The 24,985-nt window shown below is 40.0% G+C and overlaps 1 protein-coding gene across 3 annotated transcripts; it reads left to right on the top strand.

The window, feature by feature from the left end:
- Positions 1-509: 509 nt before the first annotated feature.
- On the top strand, positions 510-24,985 carry dennd2da (DENN/MADD domain containing 2Da). Of its 3 annotated transcripts, none has more exons than XM_027288382.1 (18): positions 510-756; positions 5,760-5,803; positions 5,847-5,869; positions 5,991-6,077; positions 6,197-6,259; positions 14,629-14,676; positions 15,063-15,155; positions 16,876-17,045; positions 17,669-17,781; positions 17,873-17,942; positions 18,034-18,111; positions 19,903-20,043; positions 21,633-21,781; positions 22,613-22,784; positions 22,878-22,928; positions 23,010-23,091; positions 23,175-23,417; positions 24,670-24,985. In XM_027288382.1, exons 1-18 carry the CDS (start codon positions 727-729, stop codon positions 24,735-24,737), a joined length of 1,725 nt encoding a protein of 574 aa, XP_027144183.1. In that variant the 5' UTR covers positions 510-726; the 3' UTR covers positions 24,738-24,985. The 3 variants fall into 3 exon arrangements, with proteins under 3 accessions (XP_027144183.1, XP_027144181.1, XP_019125088.1); XM_027288380.1 differs by having other exon boundaries at positions 511-756; positions 23,172-23,417; XM_019269543.2 differs by lacking the exons at positions 510-756; positions 5,760-5,803; positions 5,847-5,869; positions 5,991-6,077; positions 6,197-6,259 and adding an exon at positions 10,116-10,463 and having other exon boundaries at positions 23,172-23,417.

Raw genomic sequence — 24,985 nt, 5'->3', positions numbered from 1 at the left:
GATCAGTATAATCAGTTGCAGCATTCAACCAATAACTTATACCCAATACAGTAAGTGGGCTGGTAAAAGACTTCCCATCAGAGCTCATATGAGGAGCGAGACTTTGGACACACCATAAATCAAACACACTGGTTCTTTAACACAATTTTTTAAATACATTTCTTTCACATTAATTTTTTTAAGAATTTGAGCAGAGTTTGAAACTGTTGCTGTCCCGTCAATCCCACTGAGTCATTAGTAGCTTACAAAAATAAACTTGACTTGACCTGGCAGCCTCAAAATCATTGACTCAAAAGGAAGGCTATTTGACTGCAAACACACACACACACACACACACACACACACACACACACAGTTTGTGGAGTGAATATATCCAGTTCCTTGTAGTGCACAGACCCTTTGGCTTCAGAGGCTGTGGAACAGGTTTCACTGCACAGCATACACACCCACATTGTGTCATCTACGTCATTGTACTTTGGTGTAAACCAGCCTGAGACTGAAGTCCTTCAACCGCACACTTCGGCAGTGCACTTCCTTGTACATGTGCACTTGATGTTTCATTGTTACTATAAGCAGTCAGACACACTGCTTGCAAAACCAGCGGACGTTAACCTCTTGAAGCTCATACTTACTGATGAAGAAATCAAAGTTATGACAAAGCCATAACATCAGCACTGGATCCAGTGGACAAATACATTTATTGGATCTGCTAAGAAGCCAAGAAAAATGGACAAGACATCACAGCAAGCAGAGCCGGTGAGTGCGTTCCTTCCATACACCATGCTCTGTGTTTTCACTTTATGGCTTCACAACTTAAACACACGCCACTGTGAAGAAGCTGCTACTCATATCATTGCCATATCTGCAATAAATCATGTATAAAGGTGAAATATTCTGTGCAACTCAGTGGCAAGTTAGGCAACCAGAACAAGGCGTTACACAGTGAAATTAAAACATTTCACTCACATTTCCTGTGAATATCACATGACATGGAGGAATAGAGAACTTTGATCTTAACAACTTCACTTTTACTTCCTGTGTAAGAATTACAAGTGCACACCATTTTGATGCTTATTTTACGGCCATGGGGAAGCAGGGGAGGTGGGTGGGAGGGGGTGTGCGCAGTCTCCTCCATTCCACTGTTTACATCGTGCTGTCACTTTATCAGTGAAACACAAACACGGTGTTTGATGACTTTATTCCATCGAGGTATTTAATGTTTCCACAGCTCTGTGGACTGCTCGGCGTTGTCACACGTACTACTGATATCAGAGCAGGCGCAGACTGAAGAGCCAATCAAGTGTTAACACTTCTATACTGAGTAATAGCTAGTAGTTAGTGATGACTGACTCTCTGGCAATGATTAAGCATATCTGATTTTTAGCTCCACTGCATTATGCCATGACAGCTGTTGATACTTTGCATATTATTTTTCATTTAAAACACATGCAGCTTTTATGTAAACAGATTTTGTAGGAATATGTAAATCTATTTGAATGCAAATTCATGAATTTAAAATCAGAATTTTTTATATTTCTAGTATTGCAACCTGCCACATTTTGTTGTTTCAAGACACAGAGACTTATTTGTTGTTGTTAAAATTTTTACAGATTACAGGGATAATAGTTATTTAATATCTGGAACACTGTGAAAGGGGTGTTGTGTATAATCACCTGAAAATAAGATTCATTTTGTTTTGGTTATGTTAGAATGAGACTTTTATATTTATAGACGCTGCAGATCCTCTCCCACAGATTCCACCATAATTCTACAGTGCCTCAAAATGGATATGGTCTTAACACATTTGTAGTTTCTCCTTCATGCTAGAAAGAAGTTGATATAAGATGGTGATATGAGGGGGTTGCAATCTGCAGCTGTATGACTAGATGCTACTAAACCCTACACTAAATCCTAGTACTTTTGGCTATTAATACTTAAATCAGGACTTTTACTTGCATCAGGGCATATTTACATTGCTGTAGTATCACTTGAATTAAAGGTGGGGTCATTCATACTGGAGACAGATAGCTCATTCCTACGACATCAAATGCAGATGTAAAAAGGCTTGAACACCACCTGTGGTATTGTGTGGCTAACTCCAAGCAGCGTTAGTTCCCATTCATATTACATCCTGGGAACGAGATTTATGTATTAATTTATCTATCTTTCTTCAGTATAAGAGACCCCACCTTTGTGTAAATGGTCTGCACTTCCTTCAGTGATTTTAATGTTATAAAAATATCAGACGAACAAATTAGCACCTAGTCAAACAAAGGCTGGCTGGCCGCCTGGCTGGGAGAGCCTGAGGGCTTCTGGTGGGTGGAAAAAGAATGGCCATGGATTAGCGGGCTTCTAGGCAAGAGGCAACCTCCTTGAAGTGAAGCCAATGTGGAAGTGACAAAAACTCAAATGGCTACAGAAGTGAGTCAGTCTCCATAAGTCCCCATGTTAAAATGTCCAACTTCATGTCCAGAAATACACGTTTACAGCCTAGTACAAAACAGTTTTGGTCTCTATAGATAATTTCCTCATTCATGACAACTGTACTGAGGGTGAATTTATATACAACTCACCTGTTCAAATTATATTAAGCCTTAAAGTTATGCAGAATTAAGAGCATGGACAGGATGTTGGTGCTCTCACATGCGGTTTGTCTGAGCAACCAGGCTTCATTCAGGCCACCTCAGCTCCACCTCTTTGCCCATTTTAAAACAGCTTTTCAGCCCTGCTATGCCCACGTTTTATACAGTCTGTTTCTGGCCTGGTTCTTGAGCTGGTTCAAGGTTCCCGTTACCTTGGTGCTATCTAGCAAATCAGCCCACAATTGCTTTGCTTTATTTTGATAGAGACAGCTGAAGAGTGACAGTAAATGTGGGGAGAGAGAGATGGGGAATGACATGCAGGAAAGAGCCACAGGTCCGATTCACCCCTAGGCTTCCGCAGCAAGGACTGAGGCTTCGCACATGGGGCGGCTGCTCTGACAACTGAGCTAAACACCGCCCCAGTTTTCAACCATTCTAATCAAGGATGCATCAACGACAGAGGATGTTGCACAGCGACCTGTTGAATATGATATGGCCATTTCAATTTGCATTTTTTGCAAAATGCTCCGAACAGTTCAAGATTAAGTCCTAAAAGACAAAAGATAATATAGCAGCATTATAATACCATGCACTACTTTACTGAAGTTGAACAGATAAGCTAAAGAAACACTGCAATACTGTCATAAATGTGTGTATGTGTGTTTGTGATGGAGTCAGTGTACAACCCACATCATGTACTGTGTACTTAGAGGTGTGGTCACTATAGCCTCCTGAAGCCATCTGTTCTTTGAAGTGAATGATAAGCCAGAGGGTGGACATGTGTGCACAGGTTTAAAAGCATCCAAACAGCCAACACCCTAAAATAACCTTTGTATCCTGGTGGTCTGACATGCTTCTTCAGAGCAGGATTTGACTTCATTCAAAGCCGCTCTGTGTGGACATTGAATGAAATGATAGCACCTTGTGTTCCAGTGACATTGTCTATTTTGTTATTGTGTTAGCAGTGAGCATTGAGTCTGCACAGTGTCTTGTTATATTAACACAGAGAAGTCTAAACTGACTTAGTTCTACCTTTACACAACTCTCTGGCTTTAAAAGTTCAACAATTTGGAAAGTACCCGTTCAGAAAGTATCGGCTTTCAGAGTAAGATGAAGATGCATTTTGATATAAATCTCACGTCTGCGAGAGCTTACCTGGCTCTGTCCAAAGTTCAGCACTGAAGCACCTGTATCATGTTTGTTTAATCGTTGCACAAACAATCCAAAACTGCCATTTTGTGGTTTTATGAGGAACTTTCTTCACAGCTGGCTGCAGCTTCTTGAAGTCTAGTCATCACAGTGAGGTTGTCAGGTTTGGTACCGTCATCATCATCCCTGGACCGAGACCAAAACTAAAAACCTGAACTGAACCTGAAAATGATTTGACTTACAGGGCTGAACACTGCACAAAGTACCCGGTGGATGAGTAGACTGTATTTGTTATGTTATAGTTACTTAAAGTGTCATGTGTAAGATCTGTGTTAATCAGTGAGGTGTTGGTTGGCTTGGTGTATTTTTGAGCTTTGTGCAGAGCCGAGCTGCTTCCTTCTGGTTAATAGGTGACATGACTATTCTTGATATCAGGTAACACCTAATGAAAGAAAAGAGAAAAGCTGTTTAGTAGTAAAACATAATTCATAGCAAATGACGGCCATTACTGTCAGTGAATGTGTACATTCTTTATACTAATGGACACTGATCAGTGAGCTTTCAAACATCTGGCTCCATCAATCTGATTCTCTCTTAAGTTTTTGTTCCATTTTTAGATTATTATTTCTTTCTTTTATCTCCATATATGATGAGTCGGGAATGTGGTACTGCTTTGTACTGCACTCTTCCATGTCCACTGATGGTTTGACATTTGTCAGTTCACTGTGTTATCTTCTCTCTTTTGGACTTTCTGTTGTAGAGCTCTTTCCTTAGCTACCCGGTTGCTCTTTCATTTATTCAAAACAAACAAGAAACTTAAAACTCATCACTTCCTGTGTCAGAGGGTTTTTTTTTTCCCTGAAAGATCAATGACTGACTAAGATAAAATGTCAAATGCTTTCAGAAATAAAAAAATACAGAAATTCCACTGATGGCAAAAGGAGCAAGTGTTTTAATACTCTAACAAACTAACATTACAAATAGTTTATGTTATGCTCCAGTAACCCTACTTTGATGCATTCCACTTGTACACTGGTGGTTTATATTGCTGGGGAGTTTTCCCATAGGGCATTGTCATGTCCTGTCATTTTGGTTGGCTATAAATAGTGGCTGTTCTTCCCATGCAGAACCAATAATGCTCATATACGCTGCATGCAGTATGAGCTTTCAGTTGAGCATTCAAACAATGGTTATGAGCCCAGCTAACTATAAACTGCAGCAACCAACAAAAGCAACAACAATGGCTTAGCGGAATGCTAATGCAAACAAAAGCTTGTGTCAGTGACTTCGAGTTTCTGAAGGTCACAGCGGGGCAAACAAACCATTAGAGCCAGGACTAGACAGTATGAGCCTGTACACCAAGGTTTAATAGGCTCAATATAACACACTGTTTACAGAAACTACCATAACACATTTACATAATTGCATATTGCATACTATAAGAGTTTTAAGGTGCAATATGTAAGACCTGGCCACCTCATGGTCGCTCATACTCCAAACAGAGCTCGTAGCACCAGGGGAGTATTTACACCACTTAGAGCTGGATCTTTGTACGACTGGGAAAATGACGTTTCAAGTCTGGGGCAGGGGTATCCAACAGGGAATGCCGACAGGCAGTGTGTGTCAGGCCTCGGCGACCTCCTGGTGAAAATGGCTGGAGAGAAAGTTCTACTGCCTTAGACAAACAGTGTCGTCCTACTGACGGGGCGGTGTCAGATCAGAAAAAGCTTTTTTGTGTCTTTCTAAAAGACATTTACACATTTTGTTATTTGATTTGAAGGTGCATGCTCACATCGTCGCACCAACGTCCACAGCAAATTTCATGGAAACCTTCTGTCGTGACAGCAGCACTAGATGAAAGGTCACAATAGTCAAATTCATTCAGAATCATCTTCTGAATATTCATATCAACTCTTACTGATAGTCAGGCTGACAACTTTGCTTTCCAGTCCACCAATCTATGTGTATAATTAACTTCTTAATTTTTTAATATTTAATTTTAATGAATATTTATTTCTTTTTCTCCAGAGTTCAGCACAGCGACTGTCTCCAAATGCGAGGAGGAATTTCAGGTTCTCATCTGCGACTGTCTCCAAATGCGAGGAGGAATTTCAGGTTCTCATCTCTCCGTATCAAAAGTAAGAGATTGGATCATACACTACAGATTATGATGACATAAATGTCTTAATATAATTAAAGCCTGCATCTAAATTTGATTTCAGTTATTTATAACTTACTATGTCAATATGAATTTTCCAGAAAGGCACAATAGCTATGAAGAGGGTGGATTTGGACGGCGGAGAGGGTTGCTGTCATTTTCATCTGTACGAGAGACATCAAGAAAGGGTTAAAAAAAAATGACTTTCATAACTCTCAGTCAGTCAGCTTATAACAATACAAACAATAATCACATGCACACAAATCTTAGACCAGGTTTGAAGGTTCTTTTTCATTCTTAATTCTAGAGTCAGTCCCAGAAGATCCTGAGGGTGCCTCACAGCTGTTCAGCACTCGGGAGAAGAAGACAGGTATGTATGAGGCAACACGAGCATGCTTTGCCATGTCCGTGTGGGCTAAACTCTTCCAGGCAGAGCACTGAAGTCATGCTTGCAGTACGCAAACGGAAGTTTAGATACAGCGTGACAGTGTAAAAAGTGGGACACAAATTAGCATCATGTTCTGTTGAAACACACATTTACTCAGACGATACACACACCAACGTCATTGGTCTATTCAGTGGAAGTGAGTTTGGATCCTCTTTTTTTAGTTGCTTCCTCTATTATTGTTAATGAATACAAATCTTCTTTTTTTTGCATCTGAGAACCACTGAATGATTTGGTTAGGTAGGGAAAGATGGTGGTCTAAATATTTAAAAGTCAGCAGTGAATTGATGTACTTGAAACCACAATCTTTCCCTAACCAAGTGTCAGTAGCTTGAATCGAACCACTCATGGAAGGAGGCAAACACATCAACTTCTTTGAGGTGAAATAAACCAGGCAGCCATTCCTCTAAATTAATTTAGTAGATATTTTGTAGAACATAGACCTGATTTCTAAAACATGGGGTTGTTTGGTTTGTTTTATCTTAAATAAATAGGCAAAATATTTTGAACACAGGTACAAACAGATGCTGTGTGCGACAGTTCTTCTGTCATCCTGACTCTGAGCTAAATTTTCATTTTTGTCTTCTCCATAAAATCTTCACTAAATCTATTTCGGGGATCAGAAACTGAGCCAACCAGGCATGAGATGAATAATGATGAATAAGACAAGAGAAATAAAGAATACAAAGCAAATGTGTATGTTGATGTGTAGGGAAAACTACTAGTGAAAAAGCAGAGCTAGTGTTTAGTTTGTCTGTTCTGGGCAACTGTAGAAACATGGCAGACACCATGGAAGAGGATCTGCACATTTAAAAGGCTAATTCTAAGGTAACAGTAGTTATTTTCAGGTGATTAAATAGTAATGAAATCATAGTTCACTGATTCTTGAGAGTCGGGACAAAACACTTTCTGAATTTTTAATTTACACTATATTGATTAGAGTTATATATTCATGTAGATAAATATCTGTGCTGTTTAAACATGCAAAGGTGTAGGCTGGAGGTTAAAAAACATTTTTTACAAATTCACATGTTTACCTTGAAAAACTTGATTTGTGTCAACTCTGTCAGACACACTAAAAGTAACTAATTATATAATTATAATAGCCCAACAAGAATAGTGTTTAGTTACACTGATACACTGAAAGAGAATATAATATATAAACTAAAGACTTAATTTCACACACAGATTTATAAAATAAATTACATTTTCAAACTTTATCCTCTATTTTGCCACTAAAGAAAAAAAATCCTTAAGTGAATAAGACACAAGAGGATGTAGATCTGATGATCCTTTATTACTTAAACGACAAAAACTGAAGAAATAATTACAAAAACATACATCTGACGGTGCTGATGAAGATCTAAAGGTGTTGACTCTTAAAGGTGCAGTTTGTGTTCCTACACCCAGATGTTGAAAACATCTACACACTGGCTTGTGCAGACAAAATCAATGTCCAGTGGAAGTAGTGGGAGAAAAGACACAGCCATTACAACATTCCTAAGAGTATAACACAAGATGTTCAGGATTTCTTCCTGAACTCTGCATGTGTGATAACTGATAAGAAGTAGCAGAGAATGATACTGACAGACTCAATGATCAACTTCTACATTGATTTCCTCTAGGAACCCCACTGAGCTTTTCTTCATTCTATTATGTCACAGTATCTAGCATCTGATTGGAAGATGTGTCTGTTTTGGACAAATCTGCCACAGATAACACTGTACTGGAATGTATTACACTAATGAAGGTGGAAAGGCAGTGTTTTGTACACAGTCCGAGTCAAAGAGACAGGATGCTGTCTGTGGCATTCTGGACACGTAGCCTATGGATCCTGTCTTAAAATATATCAAGACAAAATTACCACAGGTGCACTTTTGGTCTGATGGTCCAAGTAAACCGGATTTGAAAAAGCAATATTGAACTTATTCCCCGCTCTATAAGAAGCCAGTGTGTATATTTTCAATAGTGAAAACTACACACTGCACCTTTAAGATTTTACATCAGTCAATCAATCAATCAATCAATCAATCAATCAATCAATCAATCAATCATGTAGACAAGTGCTATATATAACACACGTGCTGGAAAGTTATACAATAATAAGCAGATAAAAGAAAATTATTCAAGAAGCAGACCACAGCCTATAGTAGTATATTGTAAAATAATGTAATTGCATGCTATATGTGCAGATAAAACCCTAAAATAACATTATGTTCCTTACTATGTTTGAAAATAGTATAATATTAGCACATTATAGGCAGTTATTGGGGAATTCGTCAACTCTGTCAGCTTGACGAAATGATGTTTTGGCTATTACTAGTTGTCTCCATAATCTCAATAAAATACTTTCATTGAATCCACTATGGTTTAATAAAAAGTATCATAAGTGAGAGGTAGTGTTGACATGCTCCAGCTGTGACCATAGGAAAATTGACATTGTTCATCTAAAATATCATAAAATGTCAAACATATGAGAGCATGTGTGGTATTGATGCATTCACCACAGCCAGGAGAATGAAAAGGGATCCTCAGGGATGATCATGCTATTGCCCAATTTAATGAGCTTTATTAAAAAATAAATCTGACGGAGTTGACGGAAACAAGGAGGACACAACTTCGATTTCTATGAAAAACATTTTAAGATGTTCATGGCATGCATTGTTTTATACGTTTATAACCCTTATCTTTGATTTGATATAAATGTTTTCACAAAAAAAGGTTTTTAAAGGTTTTGGGGGCTGGTGAACATTGTGACCTCATGCTGGGGACAAGAGAAATAACATGGGCCGTCTAACCACTGGTCATACATTTAAACAAATATCCCCCAAAAATTATCTATGCTAAAACATAACATCAGTATTCACAATTCTTTAGACTAACTTGTGAGTATGTCAATCATTGTTAATTATTTATTTTTGATAAAATAAGACTCGTCTATGTGGGACGTGTTTTTTCCCCGACTCTCAAGAATCAGCAAGTTATATTATCATTATCATTATTATTATTAATATTATATTCCAATTCTGCCATATTCTGTAAATAGAGACACTTAAATCTGAGACACTGGACCCTTTAACTCATATTTTTGATATCTCTGGGAGTAATTACTGAAATCAAATACAGATATTTCACATGCTCCTAATTTTCTACGTGCCATGTAGTACTGAAAATATTATCAACCTATATATTATAACACAATAGACAGATCATTTCTCCCCTTGTGCAAAAAATGCATTGCAATTTTTCTTGACCCGTACTAAAATAACAGCCTTATCAAGTCACCCAACATTCTGAAAGTGCATGACTCAGTGACTGTAGTTCCCCTGCAAGTCCAGACCACGTTGCTTCCTACTTCCTATGTCAGCTGTACGTTAGTTGGGAAATATGCCATTAGCTGTCTCATAACTGTTGTGATCAAGGTTTTAAAAGTTCAGCTGCCAGATTGTTTCGTAGATGTGGGGTATCTCTGCTCCAGTAGTTCTCTATTTAGAGGATTAAAGTGCTAACAAGCAACATTTTCCAGTCCTCAAAGTGAAAGTGGAAGAAAAGTTGATCTCTGACATTAAGCAGATTCCCAGGAAGGTGAAAGCTTTTCCATCCTGCGCTTGCTCAAATAGTTTTGTTGTTGACAGCCTGTTGAGTCTTTTGGTTGAACTTTAGTAAACTATCAAGGTGTTGCTGCAGGTTTGTGTCAATGACCTACTTCAACACATTTTCGTATAAGTGGTGTTTATGTTGACACTGTCTGTCTGTGTGTGTGTGTGTGAGTGTGTGTGTTGACTGGCTTCAGTTCACACTTCTCGGATTTTTTTCGCACATGCTTTGAACGCATCACGGGAGAGGACACCGTGGGCACGCGGCGGAGCTGTGTTCAGTCTGAGTGAGGCACGCGGAGCGGCTGTAAAGCGCGAGCCAGGTTGCGTATATGTGTGTGTGAGTGTGTGTGAGTGTGTGTGTGTACGGGCATGGAGACGACGATAAACTACGGCTGCTGTGTCACTGAGTCTGCTGACAGGGAGAGCTGAGAACACGACAGACAGTTTTTGTAGACTTGAAGCAGAAATGAGTGAGGCGGTAACGAGGAGGAGGAAAAAGACCGGACTGACCAACTTCAAGAGCAGATGGAGTAAGTAAAGCTCACGCGAAGAAACGAGTTACCTTTCTTACCTGTTACCTGTGGATATAAAATAAACGGTGTTTTATCTGTCGACGTACCTGTCGGTGACCTGTCTCGAACAGGTTGCTCCTACTTTATATCCGGGTATCAACTAGTCCGCCTCAATAAATCAATAAATAAAACAAACACTTTAGTTTATATGCTTAATTAAAACACGACCTTCCACCTGTGTATATAGTTTAAATACGTTTATATAAATTGTGAAATTTTAATATGCCCAATTAACAGCAACATGAAAATTGATTCATTAAGCAGTATGAGAGTTGTGTTTGCGGTATATTGGAATTTAAATGGATGTTGTGCATCAGCATGTGTAACTTAGCAGCTATAAACTTTGCCCCTTAGATGTTAGTCCATGGTACATCTCTCCTTTTTGTTGCAGTCGGTTTGGTGTTATCACCCTTTGAAATACATCCAGGTGAGGCTCCCGGGCTGGTTAATAAGCCAAGAATGCTGAGATCACAGCAGCTTCAAGCAGATATATATTATAAGTTTTAGTTGAAATCTGTGTTTTGGGTTTTTCTGAGTGGGGAAAACAACATGGAACAGGATCCGGGCAGTTTTAGTTGAACCTTTTAGTGACTGCGCCATTCCTTCCCTCCTGGGATTGACAGCACGGTGTTGTAACTTGTTCAGGAGCCGCCTGAGGGCCACGAGCCTCTTGAACTGTGTTACTTGCACCAACATCGTCGCCGAGGAGCAGCAGAAACACAAAAGGCAAGAGCATGTAGGCCCTGGAAAAACTTTGCCCTGATGTTGTCGTCGGGTGTAAATAAATGACACTACTCCATGCCGCCGTGTATTCTTCTGCTTCTAGCTGAATGAAAAGTTGCACGAGTGCAGGCGTTGGGTGGAGAAGCACTGTTGTTATTGACGCCGTACAAACACGTCGTCATGTCAGCAGAGGCTGTGTGCTGTGTGGACTTGAGGCTTCAGTAAAGGTTCATATTGGGAACGTAGCCAGATTCAAACCTGGATGTCATCCAGTTGTAGGATACATCCAGCTGTACTCTTTCTCCGTGTACTGTATGTGCTCATTTAACATTCGTAACACATAGGTCTGTGTAGATGATACGTGTGAGACTGTTTGGCAGGAAACCAAACATTGCAGTGACAACAACAAACCCACAAGATTGCAGTTTGTGGTCAAGTGTTGCTAGTTTTGTCTTCAAGTGATTGACTTGGGGTCAGAGCTCAAGTTTGTGTTGACGACCTTCAATGTCTTCAGTGTCATGCGTCAAGACCTTTTCTCGCTTTGCACAATTGCAGCGTTGTAGTAGAGCTGTGCAATATGATGACAAATATCACGTGATTATAGAAATAATGTCTATTGTTTGTCATCTATTTAGTTGTGTGTGTGTGTGTGTGTGTGTGTGTGTGTGTGTGTGTGCTGGGTGTCATTTGGACAACAACAAACTTGACAAACCAGTTCAGAACATGATCACTCTGAACAGGAAGCAGCCGGGACAACGTTAGGAGCTTGTACCGAAAAGAAGAACTGCTCCTGTTGGACCAGAACTACTAAAAGCTGTTTACCTTTTTAATACGTAACATTTATATTTCATGTTACGTTTAATAAGAATTTGCACAAAGTTTCAAGTAAAGGCAGTGAAATAATCACGTATGTAATTAATATATATCAAATGTAGTAGAATAGGCTCTTCTATGTGGTCATAATGTATTTATTTATTTATCTTCTGCATGTTTGAAGTCGGTGGTTTCTTCACTGGAGGCAAACACTGACAATATGATCTATAAGATATACAATGATACAAGAAAAAACATGAATGAAAAACAAATGTAACGTAGAATTAATTGATTTCGAACACTGGGATTTTAAGGAAGGCATTATGGGAAATGTTGTCCTCCTGAGGTTTCCTTTAAATAGCCCAAGACCTGACTTCCTGTAAAGCCACCATGTGTCTTTTTAACACTTCAGATTAAAAACAAAAAACGATACTTGTGTTATTTAGAGAGCTTTAGTAGCCCTGTCTGTTTCCTTAGGTGGCCAGTCTATGTCTGTCACATGGTATCAGTCTAGTCATAAGTATTGGCAAGAAAAGGGAGTAAGTGTGTTTCTTAAATCCTGAAAAGATGACATAAAAGTGGCATCACTTAGAAACCGTGTGACTCAGAGTATAATCCCAGTTTGGGAGCTGTACTCAAGTATTTGTTCCGATCACATTACTTCTGATGAAAAACTAGCAAGTCGACAACTTTGCTGACAGCCAGGTCACCAACAGCAGACACAGCAGCAGCTAATATCACTGACTAGTCCAACAGCAGTCAGCCCAGCTCGGCGTCTGTCTATTCGAACTGTTCTTTACCTCCAAAACAATCAACAAGTGATCCATTTATTGAGACCTTTTTTTGTTTGAATATTTACGACTTCCTTTCATTTTCGATCTGCTAACTTTCTCTCTCTCTCTTTCTTTCTTTCTCTTTCTTTGCTGTGACATTTTCAGAGTTATGATGTGTTGCTGTGTGACACATTCATTTCATACACTTGACTTGATCAATGAGGTCGACAGTATTTTCCGGCAGAACGCTGTTTTTTTTTTTTCCTACATGTCCTAAAAGCAGCACAAGAATGCTTTCCTCAGAAGCCTGAAGTAAACAGATGATTCAGCTCAGGGACTGTTGCTGTTGCAGTATACACAGAGGATTTATAGGAACGCCAACCTGTGTTGCAAAACGTTTGTTTTTAGGCAACCGGGAGATATCAGTGATGGATGCCGTAATACATGCTAATTCACCAGTCCAAATAAATAGCACTGCTATTTACACCAGGCAGCTCTGGGTGGCTTATATGCTAAAATAAAAACCCTTATGCTCAACAACATGCAGAGAAATTATGTGATTTATATTCAAACTTGGCACAGATATGATCAGAACTTTGGCTTACTTATTCTGTGACAATCTGCTACTGGAGCAGCTCCAGCATGTTCACTTTTGAGTTAGTGGTCAAGAGGTCTTGTTCTCTTGGTTGAATGCGGCCTGTATCAGGTAATTGTGTTCTTCAGGGATGTTTCAGGAAGCAGGATTACTTCAGTAAATGCAGCCCGCATACAGGAAAGACTGCTTCATGAAGCAGGTTTGAATGAGTCTGACCTCCGTCGCCATGGAAATGTGACTTTCCAGAGAAACGTGCCTCTGGTCAAACTGGTTTGCAGGCTCAGCTTCACCTCAGACTCGACACACAGCGCTCTGTACAAGAAGTTTCCTGCAAAGCAGTCCCTCGGTCACCGGTTCTAACTTCACATTAAAAACTCTTTGTCAAATCCGAAGTATCTGCACCACACCTGTCGCCAAACACACTGCAAACATTTACTTAAGTCTATTCAACTACTTTAATGAAAGCTAAACAGTAAATATAACCCATGGCGACAGCCTGATAATGAAGGTGCTGCAGTACTGTACAGTGTTCTCACATTTACTCTCATAAAGGTAAACCGAGTAAATGAAAGAAATAGAACAGAGACCTAGAAATGCTGAGAAGCTAAAACAGACATTTCAGTTTCATTTTATCACTTGTACAAATGAAATCCAACTGATAGGAGCAAATACAAATGAATTTGTGCTATTGATTTACAATAAACGAAGTGGTGAGGGTCTTATTTCAACCTTGAAAGTTGTTGTTCGATGCCGCTGAACTGGCTGTGCACAGCAAATTAAGCTGCAGGGTGGAGAGAAAAAAAAAAAAACACACCCACAAAAACACCAACCTGATTTTTCTGGAGCGTCGCCACTCTGAAATGTTAAGAAGCGCCGACGTAAATAATAACAGAGGGAGTAGAGTTATCATTCCAAAAGTCTGATATGTTGTGGGCAATGTAAACCATGTGCATAGATCAGTTTAGTTTATGCAAGTGTCTCTTTATGAGTAATATTTTTCTTCTGCTTTTTTTTTTTTCATGTCAGGCGTTATGTTGTTTTGTTCTTGTCATTGTTCAGGTTCATGTATGTTGCTCCCTTTGCTGCGCTGTTTTTGAACAGCAATAAAAAGTGAATTACAAGAAGCGCCGACGTAGATAACCGTGTTTAGCAAATGTGGTTTCTAATGGTAAGAGGCAGTCACCTGTTTGTTTACCCTACTTTCCTCTGTGTTTTCTAGGTGAGCAGCCCAAAGGTCACCTGATATCTGATGTCGCTGTGCAACACAGTAAGTTGTGGTAACAAAGGCTATTTCAACTGTAAAGATAAGATTTGTAGAACAAAAGTTTTATAGTCGTGAATTCATATTTTCACACATTACTGTTCTGAGAAGATTCAGTGGACTGTTACTTAAATACACGCTGCCTGTGTGTTTGAAAGGTTGCTCTAAAGTCAATGACTCTTTCCTTCAGTTTGGAGCAGCTGTTTAAATAGATTACAATTACAAAATATGCATTAGAACATATGAAAACATTGGTACAGGGTCTAATCAGAGTACTACAGTGCTACTTGTGCGGATGTGTGTGGGGCCTTTAAACTAACGAGAAGGGGAAGCTAACATTGTTGTGCGAAGGTTTCAGTGCTGAGCAGCTGCTGGTTTTGTTTCTCTATCAGGCAGCCCTGCAGATGAAGATGATGGTGGACGACAAGGTGCCCTCAAGAGGTTCAGTGCGATGTGGTCTTCCTTCCGCAGAGGCAAAAGAGATAGTGAGTATTCTTTACATGACCACATCAAAGAAAACTGATTTATTCAGTCACAAGCATTTCCTCTTTCTTATTTACTGTCACCTTCAGACCAGACTGAGGTGAAAAAGGATGTTTGGGCAGGATATGATTGATTATGTATCTATTCCCATCAGCTGCATCTTTTCTTTTGCTGTAACGGCACAGGAAGTACTGGTTAATTCAGTTCAACCAGTACTTCCGGGGGAGGTGAAGCAAGAGACGTGAGAAAAATGCTGTTAATGCTGAGGTTAAAGGCCCAGGTACATTGAGGTGTTCTGAAAAATAACAGGAAGTCGGTCGTTGCAGTTTGGCCGGACAGAGGTTGAAGCAGCAGCAGTAACACGCAGCTCAAGCTTCGTGCATGATGACCGCAATTTGCATTAAAGATCGGACTCCATCTCTAAGTCATAACAGACATGAACACATTTTCGTTTAGAAATCATAGAAAAAGATGCACCTCTTAACGTTTTCTTCAGTCTCAAAGTAATCCAGTGGTAGTTGTCTGTACACCTGTGGTACATCATTGTAAAGTGAGACAAAAATATGACCTTTTATGGATTTTCCCACAACTAAGGCTCGGTTGTCTCACAGTGTCTTACTTTCTGGCTTATTTCAAACTGGCGTACGGCTCATAAATGTGACTACAACTCTGCAGAGATTCAGCCTGAGTGCATAAGATGACAACCACACAGTGTCTCTTACAGTACTATTTTAGATGTAATACATCATGTGGTTTTTCTGGTAACTCAATGAATGCTGTTTCACAAATGATCTGTGACCAGAGGTTAAAGAGGTGGAATTAGATAATTCATTGAATATATGCCAAGACCAATTAAACAGGAGTGAAGTGAAGTTTTTTTGTTGCTATTTTTAATCAACTAATCAGAGGAAAGAAAGGCTTTTTCACATATTCTTATCTTAAATATTAGGAAAGAAAGGCTTTTTCACATATTCTTATCTTAAATATTTAACTGATGGTATTTATGAATTCATTTAGTTCTAAAAGTATCAGTTTTCCTCTTCAAATGACTTCTTTTGTTTAAAAACAGTTTAAAACATTGAACGGAAACCAATCAAAGCAATTCTCACATTTTGTGAAGCAGGAAACAGATGTGGGAAGACTTTAACAGTTTGCCAAACAACATATAGGCCAACTTTAGATTAGTATGGTTAGTGTGGTAGACTTTGCACGAGCAGACCTTAAACACACAGACACAAGGCTGCCAACCTGAACACTGAGAGCTCCTTGCCAGGTTGCTTTTATTTTAGACAAAGAAAGAGGAATGCTGCAGAGAACACATGAGCAGGCTGGCAGTCTGTGGAGGAGACAGGGCGAAGCTGGGCTGAATAATGGACCCTGAACACAGCAGTACAGTGACCAACATTGCAAACATTTGTCGCAGACACTAAATAAATCATTCTGTCAGTTTTACATATGTTCAACTGTCAGAATCCTCCAACCAGCTGTCAGCATCAGAGGTGGCATGATCATCAGTTGTAATGTGGAAAAATATAAATTGATTATATTAAAGTGTAAAGTCACAGGCCTGTAGTGAGCAAGGGTCGAAGATATTGAATTACTATGATAAGAGCCATCACAGATCAGGGACTGATTGATGAGTCCTGTAAACCTTTCTGTCTGGATCACAGTGGTGGTGACCCTGCATGCTGAAGTCCAACATATTTGTCTCTTGTTGTGTAGAAGCCAGAGACCCCGAGCCTACAGAGCCGCTGGATGCGGTGGTGCCAGACGACGCATCCAGGCAGCACCGCTACGCCAGCGGTCAGTACTTCTTTGAGTATCTGGTGGTGGTCAGCCTCAAGAAGGTCGGGAGCACCTACGAACCTCAGATCAGCTATCAGTTTCCAAAGGTCAGTTTGATGGTGGACTGCAAACATTGATCGGCCTCACAGGGTTTAGATTCCAGATGAAACAAACACTGAGCTGTTGCTCTAATATATATTGACACAGTTGCAGAGGGTAATCAGTGTTGGTGGTTTAAACTGCAACAAACTAGATTCAATTTAAAGGGCTTAAAAAAGTAACTGAAGAGTTTTACATCTACATGTGCAACACCACAGGTTCATGTTTCGTAATTAATATGGCATAATTCAAGTTGAGCAGAGGAGGAAGCTCTCAAATTTAAATACACACCAACAGGAAGTTACATTAAAAAAGGCTGTCTCTCTACTATTCTGTAAGTAATACTGTAAATGTGTAAGTGTGGAGGTTCTGACTGCATGTAGAGGTGTTTGTAGCACGAGTAATGAAAGGGAAGAAGACTGCATGCTGCCATAAAACTTACATCAACATCATCCACTTTTACTGGTGACATAACTCAATTATCAGCTTATCATTCCAAATACCTTGCAGTTTAGACATTTTAGTGTAAAATCTGACAAAGCCACTTGAACTGAAGTTTCTTGCAGACGATTTTGGGAACTTGAGTGTGTAAGAAAAACAGAGATGTGTGTGTGTGTTTGTTTACTGTCAGAGAGATGGCATGGCGAGATTTCAGAAGGAGGAGGAGGAGAAGACGCTAAAGGCCATCACTCTGTTTTGTTTCCCAGAGGGCATCAACTGGGCTCCTCTGACAGAATACCACAGGTACAGCTGCCGCTCCTTCCTTTATTCATGGTTCAGTTCATTGTACATCAGTGTACACGCTTTGTTCTGAGTCTTCTTTGTCTGTTTCCAGTGAAACCTTCTCCTTTGTTCTGACTGAGATCGATGGCAGCAGAAGAAATGGATACTGCAGGAGGTTACTGGTCAGTGTGGAGACTGAACGTGTGTCCTCATTCAGAGCTTATTTCCTAAACTTTATTTCAAATCTTTCTTTTTTTACCCTCAAATCTGCAGCCTGGTGGGAAAGGAGCTCGACCACCCGAGGCTTACTGTATCATCAGCTCACTGGCTTGTTTCGGCCTCTTCTCCAAGGTGAGACAACTGAACATTTCATGTGACTTAAACTCAGCTGTACGTCTCTGTACAAACATGATGAATTCCAACAGATCAAACTGTCAAAACTCTGTATTTGTTTGTGTTGTTTGTGTTTGTGGCCTTCAAATCGAAGAAATGCCACAAACCCTAACCCAACTGTTCAGTTCTCCAATGCTCCTTCCTTTATCTATAACCTGTTTAAAACATTGTTTTCAGTTTCTACCCTTGATCACCCATAATATATATGACAGTTAATGCTTTACTAATAAAACATGGATTAAGATAGTAGCTCATCATTTAGCCTAGATAAATACATTAAATAAGATAAGGGGCTGGGTAGATCTCAAACTCTCTTGATCTCTTGTTTTTGCGATTTCTAGTGGCTGTTTGTGCAATCAGAGTTACTTTTGTAAAGATTCTGGGAAGTGAGACTGATGATAGAGGATCAAAGAGATGGGGAAGTGTTGGATTGCAAGGGCGTTACCGTAAAGTGTCTGAGGTTCAGTGAGCAGTAACTTGAAGCCCTTTGAAGCATTTTATTGTGACTTTTATTGACTCTAGGTCAGAAAAAAATAGAACTGTGATGAGCATTTTTCACAATTTCCTGGTGTTTTATAGGGGAATGATTTATCAATTCAAATATAGAGAGAATAATTGTTGTGAAGATACTGTACAAACCATGTTGTGGTGACCTTGCATCTGTTGGCATGTGATATGCTAGCTGTTAACTTATCCAGATCTTTGGCCACACCTACCTCCACATGTACTTTCAGTGGTGCGGCAGCGCTCAGCAGCTGGGAGTGCACAGGTTTCTTTACAATCATTTAGCCGTGATGACACGATGATGTGGTGGTTCAAAAACAGGAACCTTATTTCCTGCAGCAGCGGACACAAAACACGACAGTCTAGATTTTTTCTTTTTTTAAAAATCAAAGATTATTGGAAAATTTGAAAATTGTGACTTATCTCTAATCCAGACTGAATGTCTTTACTGATGGACTGACTCGTGATTTTTTTCTTTCAGAGTGCCAAGTCAAGTGCTCGCATTGCTCACTAACTCAATTCCCTCAGCCTCCAACAGCAATGTGTGTGAGACTGTGTAACCTAAATCTAATATATGATGAATATGAATGTATCCTGTATAATCAAAAAGGATTTGTCCTGACATATCTGTAGTGTGTAAGAGCAGCTCTGACATTTGCAGAACAGAAAGTGTGTCAAGGGCGTGTCACCTGTTCATTATTAACAAGGGCACACACCTGTACCAGGTGGATTTCTGCTTGTTTAGTGATGCGTGTCACTTGCTACGCTGCGAGGACACGACTGAACAACAACCTGAGGACACTGAAGTCATGTCCGCTGTTATTTTTTGGTGATAAAATAAAGTGATAAATGAGTGATTTAGTATTTTCCCACTGGAGTTTTATTTCCGGCATAGTGGAGTAAGATGTGAAACATCTCAGACCGTCATGTTGGGAAATCAGATTACAGACAATCTAATTGTCCCAACAAGACACACTTTGAGTTAGTTACTCGGAGAGACTTCACAACTTCTGGTGACACATAAAACAAGCTGAAGAATAATGGGCATAAACATCTCCATCAGCCATTTTGCAATTATTGTAATTCTGTTTTCTCTTCCCAAAAAAGTGTTTTGTTTTTGTTTTGTTTTTAATTTCCTAAAAAAACATTTGATCATTCTCAGTAAGCTGTAATGTAGATTTCAAAGCACTTACATACTGCATTGTGTGTGTGTCTGTGTCTGTGTCTGTGTCTGTGTCTGTACAGATTTTTGATGAGGTGGAGAAGCGGCGGCAGATCTCTATGGCCATGATCTACCCATTCATGCAGAAGCTGAGGGAGGCTCCATTCCCAGCTCCGGGAAACACTGTGGAGATTAAGAGCTTCATTCCTGAGTCGGGCACTGAGGTTAGACTAAACCCTCCCAACCCCTCCTGCTCACGAGAGTCCACTTAAAGTTCGATCATATACATATTAAGTCTGTGTGTCTGATTGTTATTTTCAGTGTTATGAAGACTATTCTGATCCACAGTATCTATTCTCGTGTTATCACCAAAATCATGACTTGAATCAAAGGTTGCATAATTATCCCAATATATATTTTCTTCATTTTGTTTGGCATTAAAGCCAGGCCTATCAGACTAGACTAATTACAAATTTTTTGTACAATACTATTGTAACTGATGGCCAGTACTCTGTATCTGGAGGTCTTAAAATATCTTAAAAAGCATTGAATCCAGTCCTTCAAAACATGTTTTAAAAAGTCTCTCCGCCTTCATGTTGGTTCCCAAATGTTTCTGAATGTGATCGCGGGCTGTCAGGAGACGTTAACACACCTCTAAAGTGTATGTGGGATTGTTGTGACAGTGGATTGTGCTGCACGAAGCCCTTCAATCCTTTTTTTTTGTGGCGTTTCAGTCAGTGCTATCTGACCTGTAGCAAACACTGTCACTCCTGCTGATACAGAGACTCACAATGGACAAGTGCTGATTTGAGCTAAAACATGAATGAACTTCATGTCATTGGTAATTATTGTTCTTTACTGTTGTGAAGTATTGAAAAATAGTTCTCAGGCCAAATTGTCCTTTCTGTTTTTTGTCATTCGTTCAGATTTTGGCCAATAGTTCTATGTTATAAAGGTCTTAATTCAACTTTCTAACTGCTACAGTCCAACGCAGATTGTAACAAACCTTTTTAATTTCAGCTTAAAGAATTCTAGTGTGAATTCTTTGTGTCAGCAAAGTTTAGATCTATCTAGGATAAGTGTGTCTCAGAGATTTCATGGAATGATGAGGCCAGGTGGAATTTATCTCCCTCTGCAGTAATCTTGAGGATTTCCCAACATCTACCATTGAGCTGGGATTGCAGCCATGCATGTGACTACATTCAGTGACACGAACGGAAAACATTAGTACACACAGGACGACCTCGGTATGCTCTTCAGAACTGATAAACATGAACACAGAGGCAGTTGTGTCATAACGTCTAATCTGTTTCTTTGAAAGAAAAGAAAAGGAGAAACAGACGGGCTGAAAATAAAACATGGCTCTCGCACAGCGTAAACCACTGGCTTAATATAGTGAGCTCCTCCAGGTGGGTGTGTTCATGTGGGATGTGTCTGAACCTGTCCAGCATGTCCAAACTTTACCACACTTCCCATCAGGCTGCTTACCGTGTTTCAACAGCTCACAGTCATCTCAAGTATTCAATGGCTATTGCTCATGCTCTAGATACTGTGACCACGTGCGAGGGATGAAGCAAAGACAGAGACATGGTGCTCAGACTGTGTAAAGACTCAGCCGCTTCTCTAAATGTGTACAATAATGTAAAGTAAAGAAATGAATCATGAAAAACACTAAAACCAACCAACGTCCCACCCCTTTTTTAGTGCTAAGTAATGCTTTATTATTCATTTTAAAGTCATTGACCCTTCAGTAGAGTGGTGACATGCTGGTACCACTGTTGACAAATGTCTGACAGTGGTGACTCTCCACCAGATCATCAGGTTGACCCGGCCGCTGGACTCCTGGCTGGAACATGTAAACTTCGCCACGCTCTTTGGCTGCCTGACTGACGAAGAGGTGTTACTGGTGTTTGCTGCCGCCGTGCTGGAGAGACGGATCGTTTTCATCGCTGATGAACTGGGGTATGACACACTCACCTGTACACAGTCATTTACACAACCAGCAGAAAGCCAGCCCGGAGCTCAGAGATGTGTTTGTGTCGACTCCAGACAGCCTCCACGCTGATGGGAGCAGATTTAGCTCAACGTGTAGAGGCTGCTGGGAATCAGTACGACGACCTGAGCTCTCTGACGATGATGACTTAAATATATAATATTAATATTATTCATCTCATTTGCTAAAGCAGGGCTCCACAGTAATAGAGGAATTTAAAACTCTTTCTTCTAAGTGATATTTAAATATTGCTGTTACAACTGGAACTGAAACCAGACCGTGCCATGTGTGTTGGTGCGTTAACTCGTGTGCACACAGAGATCCGTTTTTAAGACAATGGAGAAGCAAATTAAGTTGTTTGACTGTCGGGTAGAAAGTGTAACCAACCTGTCGCCATGACAAACAGACATGTGAACCTCAACGAAAAATTCAAAGCAAATTTGTCTCAGGAGGAGATTTTAATATTCGCTAAATGGTGACTCCATTAAAAGTAAATGAGGCCACACCTGACCAAGTGAGCTACAGTACCAGAGAGCCCCAGGCTTTTATTTTGAAGGGCTTATATTAGAGACACTGCTTTGTTCTTCACTGCTTTCTGCTGAAAGCAAATTCACATCCTTCATGTTTGAAGTTCAAAAAATGTTTGACATCAAAAGCATTCCAGCAAATCAAAGCGCATCATTTGTCAGACTTGTGATAAATGAAATGTGACATGGTTCAGTTTAATCGACAGTACCTTAACTACGGCTGGACAGTTTGTTTAATATCAGCTCATCATCAGCTTTCTCGTCTGTCTACAGAACATTATCACAGGTCATCCATGCAGTCACGGCCCTGCTTTACCCCTTCACCTGGCAGCACACCTTCATCTCCATTGTTCCAGAGATCCTGATCGATGTAGTGATGGCACCCACGCCCTACCTGCTGGGAGTCCAGAAACGCCTCCTGGACCTGGTCACCGACCAGAGTGATGTGAGTTATCATGAAGAACACAAGCAAACATCTTTAAAAGTGAAAGAAAGAGTGTCCTCCTCCTCACTCTGCATTGTATTCTCTCTGTGACAGCTGCTGGTGGTCGACTTGTCTGAGAGCAAAGAGGAGACCTTCATCATTTCAGTAAGAGCTTATCAATTACAGCTTTGAACGTCACGATATAACTTTGTTGTTAAAACATTTGTGTAAATCTTCCTTTTCCAGATCGGTGATGAGAGCTCTATTCTGCCTCCGAAGCTCCAAACTGAAATACTGGAGGTGCTGAAGAACAGACCCAAATCACCATGTGAGTGACCTGCAGTCAGACTCAAACACAGGCGTGTCAGTCAGACACAGTCATCACACGTTCTCTGTCCTTTATTTCAGCGGTGGAGGAGCTCAACCGGGTGGTGTCAGAAGCCTTCCTGCATTTCTTTGTGAAAACAGTCGGCCATTACGCCTCGTACGTGAAACGCGGCCGCGCTGGAGAGCAGGGCGTGTTTGAAAAGAGAAGTTTCTACAAGGCCATCGAGTCCAAGACCACTCGACACTTTGTCAAGAAGTTCATCCAGACGCAGATGTTTGACCTGTTTATCCAGGATGTGGAGCAGCAGCAGGCTGGACCACAGCAAGGTCAGGACACACACACACACACACACACACACACGGTTCAATAATTATGTTGTATGATGTAATAGAGATAGTGATGATGAACAGAGTGCTAAAAAAATCTCATAATAAAAAAGACATTTCTGTGACAGTCCAGCAGTGTGAATATCTTTGTTGTGATCTTTTCTTGTGTTATAGCGTTGGAGCAGTGGGAAGTGTGCGTGTATACATATTAAGCCTGCATGATTTAATGTGTAGCTTTCTCTTATTCAGTGTTTAGAGAATATTTCTTCTACATTTTTGTCCTCCTGCTCCTCGAGGTAGTCAAAGTCGAGTCTAAGATAGTTGAAAACCTCAGAATTCTAAAAATGTTCTTCAACTCTTTGTACTATGGATCTTTCTGAATATGGCCCCAGATATTTAGTATATAGTGTATATATAGATATATAGTATGTTCAGTCTTTGTTTAATTCTTTGTTGGACTTTAGTCATTCTAAATAAGGTCTGTTGTTTTGTTATTATTGTGTTTCACAGCATGTGATCACAGACCAGGCATAGAAATGAAATAAATTGAACAGTTAGTTTGCAGACTACAGCAACATTAATGTTTACGTGTGCTGTCGATGGACACTGTTGTCCCAGTATGCAGTGCACAAAGCAAATGGAGGAGCTGCTCCACAGCTGGAAAACATCTGACACTTGTTGTGAAGTGAAATCGGCGGTGACTTTTTTCAAGCCTCACTTTGATTAACGCCTGTTAAATTCCATTTCCTGTTGATATCAAACTACAGCAGCTCCATACTGCTGTGACGGCAGAAACAGAAGAACTGATCAGTATCAGGCTGTAATGTGACAGGTTTATTGTTCTGACGATGTATTTTCTGTTATGTAAGAATCAGGATGACAGATCAGATCAGTGGTTTGTAGTCTGCTCAGCATAGCTTCACCTCAGGCATGAGGGAGTGTGTGCAGATAGAGGGACAGATAGTATCTCTCTACTAGACTCTGTTCTACTCTATTTTGCTTAACACAACACCAAAGAAAGGAACACATTTCCATCTGTAGGAGAACATCAGTGACTCTCTGTTAGCATTCAACACTTACAGCTGAGAACAGCAGAAGTGTAAAACCCCTTTTACACTCTGTATCACTATTGAATTGTTAATGTTGTCTAAAGTAACTTGAGTTATCACGTTCAGAACATTTTTATATGTCATGAGTTAACTTGAGCTCTTTCACAGTGCACTGATTGTGTCTCCTGTCCTTTGTCCTGCAGGAATATTCCACAAAAAGATCCTTGAATACCAAGAGAAGAAGAAAAGGGACAAGACAAAGAAACACTAGCTCTGAGCGCGGAACAGGTGTATATAGAGGATTACATAGAAAAATATGTGAATGTTGCACTGTGTGTTTTTATTCCCTGATTTTAAATAATTCTATTCTAATGTGTGAATTACTGTACGGCTGTATGTTGCTGCTACTCTGTGAAACACTGGCACAATAAGAGATGTGTTCTCAGCCCGTGGCCACAGTCTGTTGGTGATGAGCAGGAAATTCATTTCAAATAAAGACTACTTTGTTTTTTAACTCCA

This window comes from Larimichthys crocea, chromosome XV (assembly GCF_000972845.2).
Source record: "Larimichthys crocea isolate SSNF chromosome XV, L_crocea_2.0, whole genome shotgun sequence".
NCBI lineage: Eukaryota > Metazoa > Chordata > Actinopteri > Sciaenidae > Larimichthys > Larimichthys crocea.
Note: the sequence above shows the minus strand (reverse complement) of the source record. Positions and strands in the feature narration are given on the sequence as shown.